Raw genomic sequence first — 20,128 nt, forward strand, 5'->3', positions numbered from 1 at the left:
TATATATATATATATATATATATATATATATATATATATATATATATATATATTTATATAGTATTATATAGTAATAGTTATTTATAATAGTATTAATAGTATAATTTATATAATAGTATATAAAATACGTAAAAAAACAAGATAAACTATTGCTAAACTACCTAAAAAGGCATGTAAATGATTAGGTGTCAAGTTCCAACGATAAAAAAATGAGTTTTTAGAGCTGATTTAAGTGGAACACAAAAGAGGCCTGTCTAGTGGGTATCGGCAAATCATTCCAAAGTCTACCTATACCTTAGCGAAAGCACAATCCCCTTTAAGCTTAACAGTTAACAGGCCTGCTGCAGTGTTTTGCACCATTTGCTAACAGGTAATAACTGACCTGCCACTCCCCACATACAGAGCATTACAGTAATCTAACTGAGTGGTCACAAAAGCATGGACTACTGTCTCAAACTATTGTTTTGGTATATATTGCCGTATTTTGCTACTTGCTTTAATTGATACCTGTAGAAGCTAGATTTAGCTACCGCTCTTATCTGATTGTCAATTTTAAAATCTGAGTAATAATCTAATGTAAATGCACAAATATAATATTGTAAAGTCTCCATTAGAAAATATTAACTTAAAGGAGAGATTTGTGAGGGGTGTACTTATATATGTTGAGCCCTGTATAACTCTTATGGTATCATTAGCATGGTTTAGCTTCTAGAAAAGTATGAAAGTACTTTTAAAACAGTATTTCTGGAAGAAAATGTGACTAAAAATACTCTGCATTTCTTTGCATTTACTGTTGTGTATTTAAATATGGAGCGTATCGCTACTTTAATTGGACACCTCAGTAAAGCTGACAGTCAGCTATTTATGACATGTACAGTGCCAGTCAGGCTCTGACATGTCACAGTGGTCTATTAAAATCAGAAATCATCCAGTTTCTCTTGAACTTTTTGTCAATTGTACACTCCCTACACCATCCCCAACTCCTCCTAGGTCATTGTTGATATCAGTATATAGTTTTAGCCGGGTACATAGTAATCAGCATCATGTATCTGTCATACATAGTGCATCGCTAGTTCAGTTGGACACCTCAGTAAAGCTGACAGTCAGCTGTTCATAAAGCGTACCGGTCCAGTTCTGAAATGTCACAGCGGTCTATTACAATCATAAATCGTTCAGTCTCTCTTAAACGTTGCCTACTCGCCAACTCTACACTCCATCCCCAACTCCTCCTAGATCATTGTTGATATCAGTATATAGTTTTAGCTGGGTACATAGTAATCAGCTTCATGTCTGTCGGTTCTATAAATTCATAATCAATCGAAAATCTTTATGAACGCTTATGCGTTTGGTTCTGCAACTCCTATGGGGGAGGGGGGAACTGGAAAAGGGGTGGGGAGTGGCGGTTGATTGACTTTCTGCTGCTCTTCCCACTTTGTCCATCCAAGCCTGCATAGATGGGCGCATGTTGAGTTTCTGTCTTGAGATTTTTCTCTCAACTTGTTTGTTGTCATGACAGAACAGACTGAAGTTATTAAAACTGTCAAGAGCTTCCTAAACAAATTTGTCTTAATGCCACCTAGCTTACATTTAAAAGATTCTTACTACTGTCACATTTGAGCAAGAACGCACAATAAATATGTACAACTGTGCCAGAAATGCACCGGCTAAGCATGAGATAAACTGATGAGAGATTTTAGTAGATGTAACAGAAACAAAATAGCTCTATTAGCTGCAATCTGACTTTGATTATGCCTTTTTGTAACCAACAGGCCGAAGGAGAGGACAGTCTGAAGAAGATGCAGCTGATGGAGCTGGCCATTCTCAACGGCACCTACAGAGACGCCAATATCAAATCACGTAAGCCATTCCAAAGATGTTTTCAGCCCTTTCAAAGCACAGCTCTCAATAATCCTCCCTCAAGTAACCCTGATTCCTTGACAAATGCTCTGACGAGTGTCTCAGTATTGTGATCCAGAATTAGCGCATACATTCAAAGAGCAGCTAATGAACTGAAAGAATAGAGAACACGCTCTGCTATCTGTAAAAACAATGTTTCCTTAATTTAACAGATGTTGTGACACCCTCATCCTTAGCTTGCTGCTTCAGTAAATAGCACTGAAGAACTGCAGGAGTGTGATATTGTCACTAAGGCATACGGTTGAATGCATTGGCTCCTCCCCCTGCACTCTTTACTAATTAATAAATAGTCTCTGGGAAAAACTTTGTACATTATCTACTCATAAATGCAGCATTTTAGTACATCGGTAGCATAAAAAAAAAAAAAAAGTACACTACCTGACAAAAGTCTTGTCATAGATCCCAGTTGTAAGAGCAACAAATAATAGTTGATCACTTGGAAAAGTGGCAGAAGATTGAATTTTCCCATGAATCATCTGTTGATCTGCATCCCAATCATCACAAATACTGCAGAAGACCTACTGGAACCAGCATGGACCCAAGATTCTAAGAGAAATCTGTCAAGTTTGGTACAGGAAAAATCATGGTTTGGGGTTACATTCAGTGCCAGAGATCTGCAGAGTGGATGGCAACATCAACAGCCGGAGTCAGAAATCATTTTAGAGCAGTGATCCCAATACCGTAAAACCGTGAAAGGTTATCACACCGTCAGAATCTTATACCGGCCCATGCCTACTGCAAACTCTCAGTCATGCAGCCTATATACTTATTAATAATGTTAAATTATACTTGATATATATACTTGATAAAAAATATACTTGAATTATTTTATGTGTAATTGTTTTATGTGTAATATTATTAGTTTTGGTTAATATTATTTTCATTACTTGATATATGACTTAATAGTATTAGTTACCACTGATTCTTTTAAGTGTAATATCTTATATAATAGTTTGTATACTTATGTATTGTGGCTGTTTCCTTTTATAGATTGGTTGGATTTATGTGACTTATTTCACTTACTTAATTTATTTATTTTGTCTTGTGGTTTTGTGTTTCTGTGTTTTGTGTGTTATGGCAGTCATTAAGTCTAAGTCTAAGTCTAAATAGGTTAATTATGTATTAATTAATTATAACCTTTTCCATTTTTTCAGAAGTGCAATGGCATGTATTTAAATGTTTTCAAAAATAAAATGTATTTAAGATATTTAAATAAAAATCAATAAATATGTTTTATTAAATTAATAAATATTAAATTTAATAAATGTGTTTAAAATATTTAAAATAATGCCATATATTTAAAATAACCTTTTCCATTTTGTCAGGAGTGCAATGACATGTATTTCAATGTTTCTGTAATGTTGCATCTCGTTTTGTGCAGGCAGCTAAATTGTTTGTTGCTAGAATCTTGTTGAGTGCATCTAAACAGCACTACTCTGTGTTCACTGTTTGACAGTGCATGAAACTAACCGTTTTTGTCTTTTTTGTCCTGACCCACCTGTCTTCATCCACCCCTTCTCCCTCACATTACTCCGCTCACTGCAGCTGCCCTTGCATTCTCTCTTGCAGCGAGTGCCCAGGCGCCTCGGATCATCACCGGCCCTGCACCTGTCCTGCCACCCACAGCTCTGCGCACGCCTACGCCTGCGGGACCCACCATCATGCCTCTCATCCGCCAGATCCAGACCGTCATGCCCAACGGCACGGCCCACCCTGCCACCGCCACCCTAGTGCCGCCCGGTCCAGAGTCGGGCTTGATTTACGCCACGCCCTACGAGTACCCCTACACGCTGGCACCCGCCACCTCCATCCTGGAGTATCCCATCGACTCCAGCGGGGTGTTAGGTAAGCAGAGCTACACCTGCACAACTCTCCAATCAACCCCCTCAGCATGGCCCTACGGAAAGAGTGGGCGGTATGACGATCAACACATTTTGCTATAGACAGTATTCTGCAATGCCGAAGTGCGCTCGTTTTTTGAAATCTGCAACTACAGTGTGCAAAATTTCATCTTAGTAACAGCTTCTGTTTCCGCGACGTTAAGGCACAACATCCTAAATTAATATGCCAATGATCACCTCATGTACTGATTATGTGCTTTATTCAGTGTTAAGTCCAACCAATTTGATTTTGAACCCCATTTTGCATGACATTTATTGCCTTTACTTTAAATACTTTAAATTTATTTGAGTAGTTGACTTTTAAAAACGAGTAACACCATTGCATTTAAGGCGATAAGTTGACGTTACTTTTAAAAAGTGGGTAAATTCACTGCTTTTAAAAAGATTAGTTGACTTTTACAAAAATGAATAAATCCATTGCTTTTGAAGATATTAGTTGACTTTACTCTAAAACTGTGGGTAAACCTGTTGCTTTTAAAAGCGATTAGTTGACTTTACTCTCAAAGGTGAGAGAAGTCATTGCTTTTAAAATGATTAGCTGATTTTACCTAAAAAGGTGAGGAAATCTATTGCTTTAAAAATGATTAATTGACTTTACTTTCAAAAGGGAGTAAAGCCATTGCATTTAAAGCAATTAGTTGACTTTACAAAGTGAGTAAATCTGATGCTTTTTAAAGCGATTAGTTGACTTTACCTAAAAAGTGAGTAAATCTGTTGCTTTTAAAGTGATTAGTTGACTTTCCTTAAAAATTTGAGTAATTCCATTACTTTTATAGTAATTAGTTTACTCTAAACATCCGATAAATCCATTATTTTAAAGCGATTAGTTGACTTTACTTTAAAAAGTGAGTAAATCCATTGCTTTTAAAGTAATTATTTGATTTAACTCTAAATATTGAGTAAATCCATTATTTTTAAGTGATTAGTTGACTTTACTTTAGAAAGTAAGTAAATCCACTGCTTTTAAAGGAGATAAGTTGACTTTACTTTTAAAAAAAAGGAAGAAACTCTTCATAAATGCTTTACAAATTATTCTTTATAAATGCTTTACAATTTTCAAGCAAACATAATTTTTGCATAAATACAAAGATTAGGATAAGTCAACTTTTGACTATAACCCATTATAACTTATATTGTTAGTATAGTATATTACAAGTGACAATTGGGTTTACTCACTTGATTAAAATAAAGTCAGCTTGTTGCTATTAAGGCAATGTGTTTACTGACCTTTTTAAAGTAAAGTAACTATTTGCTTTTAACAGTGTTGGTAGGGATTAAGAAAAATGTTAAGTGTTTGTTTGTTTGTTTGTTTGTTTGTTTGTTTGTTTGTTTGTTTGTTTGTTTGTTTGTTTTAAAATATTTGCTTTACCTTATGAAGTAGGAATACAAATGAAAAAATGCAGAACTTTCAAATTTTGTTGCAATAATTGATTTAGGGTTTATTATTTATTTATTTATTTATTTATTTATTTATTTATTTATACATTTTAGATAAAAGGTGACACATTCAAAGTTGATTTAATGGCAAGCATCAAAATTAAAATACTATAATAAATAGTATGGCGGTTCATTCCGACCCCAGATTATTAAAGGGACTAAGCCGAAAAGAAAATGAATGAATGAATAAATAGCATCTGATATAATGAATATGTATATAAATATGTAATATGCCTCACCTGTAAAGTGCTGAAAAAAAATGGAGTGCACCTAGAAAGATATGACTTTGAAAAAGGTATAAGATTGCGATGAAAGATGTTAGTCATACCGCCCAGCCTTACCCAATGCCATGCCTTTGAAATCCCCCATCACATACACTAACCCAAATCTACCCTCCTACAACTCCCAAATCCCCCATTAAGGCCACGGCACCACCAGCCATAAGCAAAAATGTAAAAGAGCAAACAACAATACATCAAGGCTTCTCCAGTTAATCCATTTAGCGTCATAAAAAGTCCCCCTTTTAAGAAACGTTTGCATAAATGATTCGGCTTTTAAGTGCTCTAGTGGCTTTATATGACTAACGAGAGCGCTCTCTCTCGAAAAGCCCTGTCCTCGCCACTCCACACAAGCTGTATGGCTTCATTAAAGCACTTGAGAAAAGCCGATTATGAATATCATGTTACCAACAGTATTTCTGCCAGTTTAACACTGGCTTCTCCCAACGGCACGGTGTTAAGTTGAGCAGCGACAAATAGCCCGTCCCAGTGCCAAGAGCAGCGTGTCCAATTAGAGCGCACCAAGTAGGGTTTAGCTACTGTCCAAGACGTGTGTTTATTGAGCTGGTCTCTAGCGGGATCCTCATAGGTCTGAATCAGCTTTGCTCTGTCTGTGGGTGGAGGTTTGTGGGCACTGAAGGGCCGTTCACACATACAGAGGTTTACATCAGGTCAATCGCTTTCAGCGTGTTGGGAGATTTACAATGACATGAGTGACAGCTGATGATGTGGGCGTGTCCAAGTGGATGAAAGCTCATTGTTATGCTAATGAGCAGTGCAGTGAGATTGATATGGTTTCAGTCGAGTATCGAATCTGTTAAATAACACAAATGGAATGACACGAGGATTGTGTGTCAGTTACTGTATATACTACTAGAGATTATTGTGTTTATTTAGATTTTATAAATCACACTTTACATTGTTATAGTAATTAAAATGACAAAAGTTTACATTAATAAATGCATTAAGCACTCACCAAAAGAATAATATATGTGAGTGGGTTGCAGATGTAAGTTGGCGGTTTATTCCGCTGTGGTGACCCCTGATAAATTAGAGTCTAAGCTGAAGTAAAATTAAATTAAAAAAAGAATATATATAAAACACACTCACTGGCCACTTTATTAGGTACACCTTACAATTACAGGGTTGGACCCCATTTTGCCTTCAGAACTGCCTTAATCCTTCGTGGCATAGATTTAACAGGGTACTAGAAATATTCCTCAGAGATTTTGCTCCATATTGACATGATAGCATCACACAGTTGCTGCAGATTTGTCAGCTGCACATTCATGATGAGAATTTTCTGTTCCACCACGTCCTGAAGGTACTTTGAGTACAGTGAACTCATTGTCATGTTCAAGAAACCAGTCTGAGATGATTCACGCTTTATGACATGGTGTGTTATCTTGCTGGAAGTAGCCATCAGAAGATTTGTCATCAGACCAGGCAACATTTCTCCAATCTTCTATTGTTCAATTTTGGTGAGCCTGTGTGAACTGTAGCCTCAGTTTCCTGTTCTTAGCTGACAGGAGCGGCACCCGGTGGGATCTTCTGCTACTGTAGCTCATCTTCCTCAAGGTTGGACATGTTGTGTGTTCAGAGATGCTCCTCTGCAGACCTCGGTTGTATGGAGTTGTTATTTGAGTTACTGTTACCTTTCTATCAGCTGAACCAGTCTGGCCATTCTCTGACATCAACAAGGTGTTTGTGCCCACAGAACTGCCGCTCACTGAATATTTTATCTTTTGATGCTATGCCATGTTTAAAGTCACTTAAATCAGCTTTCTTCCCCATTCTGATGCTCTGTTTGAACTGCAGCAGATCGTCTTGACCATGTCTACATGCCTAAATGCACTGAGTTGCTGTCATGTGATTGGCTGATTAGAAATTTGCTTTAACAAGCAGTTGGACAGGTGTACCTAATAAAATGGTGAATATAAATAAATATAACAACACAATGACATTTTCAGTGTCAGGAAACAGAAATCTAGTCACTTTAGTATACCTAATAAAATAGCCGATGATTATATTTATACTTAATATAATATAATAATATTATATATATATATAAACAGTACAGGAATTTTGTATAATACTTATATACTACAATAGGTTTTATTAATATTTTGCATAAGATTTTGAATTAATTAGATTTTACATTTTTAGTTGCATTATTCATTATTTATATAAAATATTACTCACCTTCATGTCATTCCAAATCTCTGAAACCTTTGTGTTTTATATATATATATTATATTATATTATATTATATTATATTATATTATATTATATTATATTATATTATATTATATTATATTATATTATATTATATTTTTATATGCAATTTTTATATGCAATTTATATTTCTACAAAACTCTTTGCATTTCAGGATAAAGATTTAGATCGCTTCGTTAAAACATAAATTCTTACAAAGAATATATAATGTAAATAAAAAAGCTATATAGGGACAGTTCACCCAAAACGGAAAATCCTGTCTTCATTTACTCAACTTTACTAGCGTCTTCCTTCTGTTGAACACAACAGAAGATACTTTGAAGAAAAACCTGTAACCATTGACTTCCATAGTATTTGTTTTTCCTACTATGCAAGTCAGTGACTACAAGTTTTCAGCATTCTTCAAAATATCTTCTTTTGTGTTCAACAGAATAAAGTAACTCATAAAAGTTTGGAGGGAGGATAAATAGTGAATAAATTCCCATTTTTGGGTGAACTATCCCATTAAATACTTAATACTGCCACACAACAGACGTCCTCTCATATAATAACATCAGCTAACAGCATGACTAACACTAACAGGATGTTCTAAGAGGAGATTTTCACCCTTTCTTCTCTCTATACAGCGTCCTCAAAGGCCGAAGAGCTGCCCCTGTACCTGGGCTTTCAGACCTGTCACATTCCCATCACAGTCCAGCGCGGAGAGCCAACTGGTCGGCCTCCCTTTTAAAGTTTCTTTTCCCCACCCCCTTTCAACAAGCCCCTCCCCCTCACTGCAGACACGCCCCCTGCCCTGACTCCCACTTATCGGACTGGCTGGACTCCCCCGGCCTCCTTCATTCTGTCTGCTTTCATTCAGTTTTGTATTTTTGTTTTCTGTAATGTGATGGTTGTTTTTGTTTTATGTGTGTATAATGATGAGGGAGACAAAGCACTGAGCCCCAAACTGCTGCACAAGCCTTTCTGAATGAGCCCATGGAGGAGGGCAACGTGAGGATGGTGAGGGGACGGTGGGGCTCCTTAAATTGGGATGACAGAAAACAGGAATCTGTTAAAAGCCAGAATGTTTACAGAGCAGTTTTAGGACAGTTTAATGTGTTATGGTGGGGGGGGGAGATAGGATGGTCTCATTATATAATCTTTTAGAACAATTATGTCTTTCTGCAGGATTAATCAAGCTTAATAGTGAATGTCACAGTCATATAGTTTAACCCAAAATTGAAAGAAGATATTAAAAATATCCCAGCAGGCACAGCACGTCAACATGACATCAGATTCATGTTGTACCTCAACTTTGTGGGACTTTGCATATTGGAAATGAAAATCGCTTTGACGTTAGAACCCAAAGTCAGTGTCCAATGTATGTTGTTGGTTTAAGATGTTGGCTCGACGGTGGATTTGGTCACTTTCTAACTCAACCTAAAATCAACCAAAAATCAACGTAATTTGATTTCATTATTGGACGTCAAAGTAACGTTTTCCTTAGAAGCTGACTAGACATTGAATTTTGGTCACCTGACGTCATGATTTTTTTCAAATATCAGCATCTTATGATGTTACAGCTTGACGTTGTGTGGACGTTACCACTATGACCTCTATCAGATGTTGGATTTTGGTTGCCATGCCTGACAAATAAATGTCAGTATTTGACATCAATATGTTGTTGGTTAAAGATGTTGGCTCGACATTGGATTTTGGCCACTTTCCAACACAACCTAAATTCAACCCAATATCAAAGTCATTTGACATCATTATTGGACGCCATTATTGGACGTCAAAGAAACGTTTTCCTTAGAAGCTGACTAGACATTGATATTTGGTCACCTGACAGCACGACCTAAATCTAACCTGATATTAACATCTTATGATGTTACAGCTGGACGTTGTGTGGACGTTACCACTGTGACGTCTATCAGATGTTGGATTTTGGTTGCCATACCTGACCAATAAATGTCAGTATTTGACATCAATATGTTGTTGATTTAAGATGTTGGCTCGACGTTGGATTTGGTCACTTTCTAACACAACCTAAAATCAACCAAAAATAAACGTCATTTGACGTCATTATTGAGCGTCAAAGTAACGTTTTCCTTAGAAGCTGACTAGACATTAAATTTTGGTCACCTGACATCACGACTTTAACCAAATATCAACGTCTTATGATGTTAGAGCTTGACGTTGTGTCAACGTTACCATTATGACCTCTATCAGATGTTGGATTTTGGTTGCCATGCCTGACGAATAAATGTCAGTATTTGACATCAATATGATGTTGGTTAAAGATGTTGGCTCGACATTGGATTTTGGCCACTTTCCAACACAACCTAAATTCAACCAAATATCAACGTTATTTGACGTCATTATTGGGCATCAAAGTAACGATGCGCTTAGAAACTGACAAGACATTGAATTTTGGTCATCACAAGTCACGACCTTAATCTGACCTGATATTAACATCTTATGATGTTACAGCTTGCCGTTGTTTGGACGTTACCACTGTGACGTCTATCAATAAATGTCAGTATTTGACATCAATATGTTGTTGGTTTAAGATGTTGGCTCGACGTTGGATTTGGTCACTTTCTAACACAACCTAAAATCAACCAAAAATCAACATGATTTAACGTCATTATTGAGCGTCAAAGTAACGTTTTCCTTACAAGCTGACTAGACAATAAATGTTGGTCATCTGACATCACGACTTTATTCTAACCAAATTTCAACGTCTTATGATGTTAGAGCTTGACGTTGTGTGGACGTTACCACTATGACGTCTATCAGATGTTGGATTTTGGTTTAAGATGTTGGCTCGACATTGGATTTTGGTAACTTTTCTACACAACCTAAATTCAACCAAATATCGACGTCATTTTACGTCATTATTGAGCGTCAAAGTAACATTGCCCTTAGACGCTGGTTAGACAATGAATTTTGGTCACCTGACATCACAACCTTAATCTAACCTGATATTAGTGATAATAACGTCCAAAAAAAAAACGCAACCTAAGTAAAGTGAACATACCAAATTGATACCATAGCCAAGCGCTTAGCAAGCGAGCATCATTAGCCAGAAATAAGTCAGGGGAGTTCATCAAGATCTACCTGATCTCAAACTTCCCTCTTGCCCTGCAAACGGGAGGGAGCCCAGGGCTCGAGGTTGTCATAAGCTCAGGGCTCTTTCCCGGGACAGCATACCAAACAAGCTTTATAATCAATCATCAGCTAAGTGTGAACTCTTGACATGGTTTTATGTTCAATCCACTTAAATTTGCAAAATCTGATAGTTAACTTAATTCCTTCACGTTTTCCCAACACAAATCAATTGTGTAGAACCCAGATTTTTGTACAGTACACACTCTTGAACAGAAGCAAATAGCTTGTTTTTACTTGCGTCTACTGAACTGTCCTAAAACCTGCTCTGTCTGACTGTCCTGTGTGTTTATTTCCACCTGAGGGCCACCAATCCTGCCACTAATTCCCCAATCGCCTTCTTTATTCCTCAGGTGTGGCTTTCCCCACGAAAGGCTAAATGCATTACCCAGGATCCTCACTGCGCCCCTCATCCTATCCGAGTGTTAACATTGACACGCTTTCCTTTCACAGCTGCCTTGTTGTTTTTTGAGCGATGTTTGTCCTGGCCTAGCAGTCAGTCACACTCGCTCCTGTTGGTTTACACTGGCTATTCCTCACACTCGCCTCGGTGCCACTGACTGCTACGCCCAAGGAGAAAAAGATCAAATTGTAATGCTTTACTAATCACTTAAAGGAACAGTTCACCCAAAAAACGGCAGGAAAGAGTTTTGTTCTTCTTTTAAACACAAAGGAATATATCTTGAAGAAAGCTGAAAGGTGGCACTTCACTTGAAGGGGTGTTCATGAAACCTTTCAAATCTTGACGCGTCACATGAATGTGATTTTATACATGCGTATAACAACTGTCATTAAGCATTAAGTGCTCAGTGTTAAAGATGACATTGATTGCTGACATGACAACTTCGATGATGATCTAAACAAATGCATCACAACCTGACCAAGACAACTTGACTTGTCATAAATCTGTCATAAACATGATTGCCATGAAATCATATTTGATTTATTTTTCACCTTAACTACAAGCTGAATTTGTCATTAAAATATAATTAAACATTAATGATGCTCTTATAAACTTATTTGACTCAGTAATGACGCTTTTCATGAGACACTTTAATGGCAAATGTAGTTTATTTCACTGAAAACTTGATCCGAAAAATATTTATGATACAATTATAATGGCTCATGACTATGGAGTCAGAATAGACTCAATAATAATTCACGCAAAAGACACGATGTACACATGCGTAGCCAAATTTAGACAATAAATAAGAAGAGCGGAGCTGCGGCAAAATAATGGATAAAAAGAGTGACGATATGGTCAAATAAATAAATTTGAAAAAAGTGTGACTGCTGCTTTCTCTGTTCGCCATGCTGGAGAGGAACAGTCTGCGCAAAAGAAGCGCATAGTTGGTTTCATTGAATACAGCTCTCATCTGATTGGCTAAAAGGTACGAGTAGCCCTGACTCTGCCAGGAAAGTCTCAAAAATACACACACACGTATCCAGGGGGGAGTCGTACGTGAAAGAGGATTTGCACATTCTCATTCAGGATGAACTCGCAAGTTTTAAACATTCAAAACTTTTTGTACACTCTTATACATTGAAACGTATTTTAGGAAAATGTATTTTTATTTTGTGCACGTGAATTTTTTTTGTGAATATAAATAAATATTTTACGCACGCGAATTTGGTTTTATGCACGTGAATTTGGCTACGCATGTGTACATCGTGTCTTTTGCGTGAATTTCTTTTGAGACTTATCTGATTCCATACATGACAACCATGTTTATTTAAGTTATGTTGTTTTGGTCTTGTCAAGTCATCATGACAAAGATGAAGACCGGTTGTGAAGTATTTGTTTATGTCAAGTTGTTATAACAAACAATGTCATCTATGCATTTAAAATGCCATAACTATGACTATAAAGCATTTTACAGATGCACAAACTAGGGCCAAAGTTGGCCCATGGTAACCCTTGATTTGGCCCTCCATCCCATCTGAGAAGAGGGTGAGAACGATGGGGATGGTTTAGGTATTATCATTTCAAATTTAATGTAACCTTTTATGCATTTGTTTTATTGATAAACTGCAAAAAAAAAAAGCGACTGAAATTAAATGTTTCAATTTAAATGCTATAGTTTACTTTAAAATGTACATACCGTCACCTGACGGATAGAGGACAATGCAGAGACTTTAGTGAGTGAATCAAGGGAAGGGCCGATTCAGCACTGAACCACGCTGTTATAAAATTGATTATATTTTTATTGCAATAAGATGTTATTAAAAAGTTATATGAGCAAGATGTAGATGTATGCACCCTTGCACGGATTATTGACGGGGCCCCCCCTGAAATCACGCTCAGTGGGGGGGTGGAGGGGTTGGGTGTGACGGTCACAGAAGTGTGATATTGCGTTTATACAACAGTTTGACAGCATAATCATGTGTGTAAATCTAACACAAAGAGTCTCAAATATCCATATGTATGAGGAACTACTTTCTTTCGCCATTCATTCACATCTACAGCTGACCCTCGGAATAGCATAAACTGTTGCTACTTCACAAATTTGAATGATTCTCTCGCGTAATGTCTAAAATTATGACAAAATTTTGCTCACATTTTAAGATTATAAGGCTGAACAGCATGAAATCCCATCAGTCTACTGAGATTTTCCAGTATTTCTCTGTTATTTCTTAGGATTTCAGAATAATTAACCCAGGAAAAGCTAAAGCAATGCAAACACTGGCAGATTACTATGGTATAAATACAGCACTACAAAATACAAAGGAGAGACATCAACTTAGAAAGTCACTAACCTGATTTATAATAATTTGTTTAGCCGTAGTGTAAAACGTACGCTGCGAAAATGCAGTTTTTCTCCCCTAAGGACGGTCTCTGTCGCCATCTTGTGGCAGAAAGTCAACTGTCTTTGCTCTGCTCAGGCTGATGGCCTCCGACCCGCTGTATCTCCAAAATTATAAACATTTAAAATAGGCACTATTAGTATAAATAAACTGCATAGTTGCAATCTAAACAGCTACATTCTTACCTAAAAAGCCTCAAAAGTACATTATGTTGTCCAGCAGCTGCAATAAAAGTCAAACTGTAGTCCTGTGCTTCCCACTCGTGTGGCGGAGGAACACACAAGGCTGAAGAGGCTGTACGAGTGCTGTTACTTTAATATTGCAAGGCTCTCAGCCAATCAAATTCGAGAACCAGACAGAACTGTTATATAAACTGCATTAGTTAATACGATTTAAAGTAATACTTTCCTTTTACTTATAAATATAATGAAATAAATTAGGAAATTACTCAATGCAGCTTTAATGTGCGATAGTTTGGTATAGTTATCTTCAGCCCACGGCTCTCAATAGTATTAGGTTTCTGGCCCTTCAAACGAAAATGTTTGGGCGCCCCTGATATAAAGTCTTATGAACACCCCTTTAAGTCAAGCCAGCTGAAAACCTGTAACAACTGAACTATTAAAGTGGGAAAGGCAAATACAATAGAGGTCAATGGTTACAGGTTTTCAGCATTCTTCAAATATCTTCTTTTTGGAAGAAATGAACTCAAATAGGTGTTAGACAAGTAACAGAATTGTCATTTTAAGGTGAACTATACCTTTAATTCATCGCCGTACATTTCTCCTTATTATTATTGTTGTTTTTTATTGTACTCCAGCACACGTGCCTAAAGGTCTCTCCCTCAGAGTGACTGTATCAGTATTATATTTAAAGACGCCGTCTCTCCAGCTCAAGATGACGTGGCTATAAAGAGCGTCTGTCATAAAAGCTATGCGAAGAAAAAAAAAACATGAATTTTGTAAAAACACATGTCAGCGGTATTTACATATGGGAGAAAGAAGAAGTATTATTTGTGCCTTATCTTGTATAATTTAAATGATTTTTGTTCTTCCATCTGTCTGATCTGATCTGTTTTCTGGTGATGTTATTGCAATCCAAGCAGGTGCTGTGGCAACTAAAGTTCGAAGGCACGAACTGCGCGTCCATCCTTACCAAAGGGTAGTGACCGCAGAAAGAGGTTAGTTTAGTTCGTGTGATTGTGTTGCCATTGCTAGTAGCCACTCACTGTTGGTCCTGATCTGTTGTGAAGCATGTGAATACAGCACACTCTGGTTAATATGGTTTAAAACACACACACACACACACACATATATACGCAGTTGAAGTCAGAATTATCAGCCCTCCTGTGAATTTCGTTTTTAAATATTTCCCAAATTATGTTTAACAAAGCAAGGAATTTTTCACAGTATTTCCTATGATATTTTTTCTTCTGCAGTAAGTCTTATTTGTTTTATTTCGGCTATAATAAAAGCAGTTTTTAATTTTTTAAACCCCATTTTAAGGGCAATATTAAGAGCCCCCTTAAGCAATATTTGTTTTCAGTTGTCTACAGAACAAACCATCATTATACAATGACTTTCCTAATTACCCTAACGTACCTAATTAACCTAGTTAAGCCTTTAAATGTCACTTTAAGCTGAATACTAGTGTCTTGAAACATATCTAATGTACTGTCAACATGGCAAAGATAAAATAAATCAGTTATTAAAACAATTATGATTAGAAATGTGTTCAGAAATTGGGGAATTATATAAAGGAGGGCTGATAATTCTGTCTCAAACTGTACACAAACACACACAATCTCTCCTGCGCAGGTGGAGTGGTTGACTTCATTCCATTATTTTGATGACCTTATGATTTCAGCATGATGTTGATGACAAATAATGGAGCTATTCATGTGAACACGGGCTTTATTCACCCCATTACGCTTTCTAGTTTTCTCTTAGTTGCGCAAACGGTAAACAGGCTTTTCATATATTGAATAGGATTCATCAGGAATTAGTTTTTTCGTTTCCGAGCGAGCTGAAGTGATCATTGGTAATTGCATGTCATGCGGATGTGCAAATAGAACGCCGTCACCATAGCAATAATGCGCGTTAACATCTGTGCTCACTATCAGCAGGTTATAGGCTTTTCAAAACAAAGCAGAGACAATAATAGCAGGAAAACCTTAAAGATGACGTTCTGTGTTCAGTGTTAACATGCAACTGAAGTCTGAATTACTAGCCCTCTTGAATTATTGTGTATTTTTCCCCAATTTCTGTTAAGCAGAATGATTTTTTTTTAATAATAATAGTTTTAATAACTGATTTCTTTTATCTTTGGCATGATGACAGTTCATAATATTTGACTAGATATTTTTCAGCTTAAAGTGACATTTAAAGGTTTAACTAGGTTAATTAATGTATTTATTAAGTTAAGCTAATTAGGCAAATCAATGTATAATGATGGTTTGTTCTGTAGATAATTGAAAAACAATATTGCTTAAGATGGCTAATAATATTGACCTTAAAATGGTTTAAAAAACTGCTTTTATTCTAGCTGAGATAAAACTAATAAGTCTATCTCTAGAAGAAAAATATTATAGGAAATACTGTGAAAAAGTCCTTGCTCTGTTAAACATCATTTGGGAAACATCTGAAAATATGAATCTATTTTTTTTTAATATTTTTATCTAGTTTGTTTTGAGCTAAGGATTCTAAATATGTAATTATTTTGAGTCTACGACTAGCGGTTTAGGAGTTATTGGCACTAATGCATTGATGGGCTCCTTAGCGCCATCTACTGTCTGATTTGGACGATTCATGGCAACTGTGCAGTGGCGCACATTACTGACCAAGTGTCAAGCCTCTAGGTCTCAACCAAAACTACATTCATTTATTTTCCTTCGGCTTAATCCCTTAATTATTAGGGGTCGCCACTGCGGAATGAACCGCCAATTTATCCAGCATATGTTTTACAAAGCGGATGCTCTTCCGGCTGCAACCCAGTACTGGGAAACAGCCATACACTTTTGCATTCACAACCATACACTGCAGACAATTTAGCTTACCCAGTTCACCTATAGCGCATGTCTTTGGGCTTTTGGGGGAAATGGGCACCTGGAGGAAACCCACGCGAACACAGGGAGAACAAGCAAACTCCACACAGAAATGCCAACTGACTCAGCTGAGGCTCGAACCAGCGACATTCTTGCTGTGAGGCGACATCCCTATCCACTGCGCCAACGCGCCGCTTGTTCTGTACTTAATTGAAAACAAATAATGCTTAAGGGGGCTAATAATATTGATCTTAAAATGGTTAAAAAAATAAATAAAACTGCTTTTATTCTAGCCGGAATAATAAAGAAAAAATAAAAAATATTATAGGAAATACTGACGTAAAATTCCTTGCTCTGTTTAACATCATTTGGGAAAGATTTGAAAAAAATCATTCACAGGAGGGCGAATAATTTTGACTTCAACTGTATGTAATGGTGCAAACACTGACATGTCTCAAACAAAAATCCAAATTTGTAAGTTAAAATTAGACTTCATATTAAGGATGGGACAGTATATGGGGAGAGAAATGACAGATTTCAGCTTTTAAGGAATTTGATTTATTTGAAATATTTCAGATTAGTTTGAGTATTTCAGTATCTGTCAGCTGATTGGTCAAGATCTGCTTGAATATTCAAGTGGAAGGCAACTTCTGATTGACATTTGATTGACACACTGCAACACTGCTTTTCTGATGGTGCGTTCACACCAGGCACGGCTGTGAGTCAAGCGTGAGTTGATTTACATGTTGTCAATGCAAAGGCGTGAATAGACATCCTGCGGCGTGATTCATGCAAATAAAGTTGCCGTGAATTGAGCATTTTGTGCATTTGATGCACTTAACGCGCGATTTGCTCAAGTTGGAATATCTCAACTTTTGCTGAGATCCCCGCCACGTTAACCAATCAGGAGCTTGCTCCTGTATGGGGCGTGAGTATGACGTAGTGCCTGTTGTGTGTGTCCTGAGGGGAAATCTTCCTGTCGACACCAGACAACAGCTCATCAAACTGGACTGGGCTTAGTCTGAAGCACTGTTGAAAGCTTCCATCATCCAGGTACAGTCTCTGGAGGAGTTGATAAACTCACAGTGCTGTGTGGATCTATGCAAAAAAAAAAAAAAATTAAACAGCTGAATGGAGCATACACTAACCTTTATCCCACTTATTACACAGCTACTTGACACAAAAAAAAAATTGTACTGTAATAGTGTATTATAATTTTTAATTAAAGGCAAAGCTGATAGATTCTGATAGAGCTGTGTGGCTGTAAAAAGATCTAATGGACTTAGACATGGCACCGAACAAATAGATGCTGTTTTTCAGCCTTCCTAAAGCATTTAAAGCACAGCTACACTCTGAATAAAATTCATGTTAGCAATGAAGTCAGTCAGAGGCCCCACCAATGATGCAAATCCACATCTAATATAAGCGAATTTGACGCGCAAATGAAGTGAGTAAACTCAACATGTTCATGCATCTATTTACAGGGATTTATTCACGTGTGCCGCATCTGGTGTGAACACAGCATGACTTTTTCTTGTCCAAATATCTCCAATTTCTTAAATCAAGAGGTGTTTTCTAGACAAGCAAAACATATTGTCTTGTTTTCAGAAATAATATGCCAAATTTAAGGCTCTGTTTACACTAATGCGTTTTAGTTTGAAAACGCATAAGTTTTGCTACGGTTACGCCAACCGTCCACACTACGCCGGAGTTCTCGAGCGCCGAAAACGGAGCGTTTCGAAAACGCTGGAGAGGCCGTTTTCATTCTGAAACGCTGCTGCTCCGTCTCAGTGTGGATGATGGAAAACGGAGACATCTGAAAACGGAGGCGGGGCTGCAGACATTCGCCTCTCTGATTGGGGCTTTTCCTGAATATTAAGTAGCCTAACACACACAGTTCAGACCTGCATTTTCTCCGTGTAAGTTCAGACTTCGCATGTTTGATCAAGGCTGCAGTCTCTTCTTCTCAGTTTGATATGGAAAACAGACTATATCGATGACACGGGTAAATCTTCAAAGGGAACAGTGTACTTTATAACTTCATTCACATCACCCTGGCTACGTTGTTTCACTTTCTCAACAATAAATTGTATACATGATTTAAGGAACTGCCTATTTTTATTTTAATATTAACAACTAAACAGACAGCAGAAATGTTGAGGCGCCGTGCTGCATATATGAGCGTCATCTTCACTGTGTGAATATTTATAACAAAACGGAGCCGATAACAACTGTCTCCTTTCAATTTCAGTGAAAATACGAAACATACCCTCTCTTTTGCTGAATATCAGTTTTAATAATCGATAATGGCCATTATAAAACTATAACATACAATAAGTTTAAACATTATAGGAAATAAAGGCAAGCGATCAGTCAATATACAGAATAGGCTACGTGGTTTCATCAATCATTAACTTATCTTTGCGCTCAGCCAAAACACGTTACCTGAGAACAAGTAATAGATTCCAATGAACAAAGTCAGGGAATATGTCGTTAGATAAAGACAACAAGATGAATGAAATATCCCGTTTAATAAATATAGTGAGATTAGATCCAGCTGGAGATGCTTGATGAGAAGTCCGACTAGCACAGCTCTCATCTGGGTAGATGAGCTGCAGCGCTTGTCAGAGAGTGTGTGTGTGGTCACGTGATGTGCGTTTTCAGCGTTTTGGTGTGGACGGAGAGCAGTTCAGAAACGCTGGGTAAAACGCGAGTGTTGACGCGGATCGTTTTCATTCTAAAACGCCGTTTTAAAACTAAAACGCACTAGTGTAAACGGGGCCTAAGTGAGTTTTTCCTTGAAACAAGCTAGTTAATCTGCCAATGGGGTAATTAAAATAATCTTGTTTTTGATTTTGGTATAAGAATATTTTGCGCACCCCATTGGCAGATTACTTTCCTTGTTTTTTTGTCTTAATTTTGACATATTATTTCTTAAAACAAGACAATATGTTTTGCTCGTCTAAAAATGCTTCTTTATGTAAGAATTGTTAGATAATTGTACTAGAAACAAGGCAAACAAATATAAGAAAAGGAAGCATTTTTTCTCATTGCAGTTATGAAAATTTAAATTGAATGGCATTTTAGCTCAAAAAAAGAAAAAATTTAAATTAAAAAATGATTAATGGTTTATATATGTATATCTATATATATGAAGGAGTAACATCTGGCGTATAATCACCAATAATAAACAAGATAATGTTATAATATTTGCTCTATCAGCAATGCTCAAGTTGCAAGTTCTGCAAAATGATTAAGTTTTTTTTTAAAAGCGTCTTAAATGTTTCATTAGTAATGTAGTTAAATAATTCATTCAATCGTCTACTTTTAAAACAGATATTCAGTTTGATTTTTATTGAATAATA

At 36.7% G+C, this 20,128-nt stretch overlaps 1 protein-coding gene and 1 long non-coding RNA gene across 2 annotated transcripts in view; one reads left to right on the plus strand and one right to left on the minus strand.

Moving 5' to 3' along the window:
* The window catches only part of qkib (QKI, KH domain containing, RNA binding b), a 168,632-nt gene extending 153,919 nt beyond the window's left edge, over nucleotides 1-14,713 (plus strand). Inside the window, 3 exon segments of the mRNA NM_001442972.1 lie at nucleotides 1,770-1,857; nucleotides 3,487-3,762; nucleotides 8,395-14,713. Coding sequence (NP_001429901.1) covers nucleotides 1,770-1,857; nucleotides 3,487-3,762; nucleotides 8,395-8,498 — 468 coding nt within the window. The 3' untranslated portion in view covers nucleotides 8,499-14,713.
* A 1,277-nt stretch (nucleotides 14,714-15,990) lies between these two features.
* On the minus strand, nucleotides 15,991-19,853 carry LOC147840970 (uncharacterized). The gene is made up of 2 exons (XR_015505688.1): nucleotides 19,643-19,853; nucleotides 15,991-18,395 (listed from the first exon to the last, which is right to left on the minus strand). It is a non-coding gene; the product is annotated as an uncharacterized LOC147840970 (long non-coding RNA).
* Between the last annotated feature and the right edge of the window lie 275 nt (nucleotides 19,854-20,128).

Source organism: Danio rerio, chromosome 13 (genome assembly GCF_052040795.2).
Source record: "Danio rerio strain M-AB ecotype USA chromosome 13, GRCz13ab, whole genome shotgun sequence".
NCBI classification, from domain to species: Eukaryota; Metazoa; Chordata; class Actinopteri; order Cypriniformes; family Danionidae; genus Danio; species Danio rerio.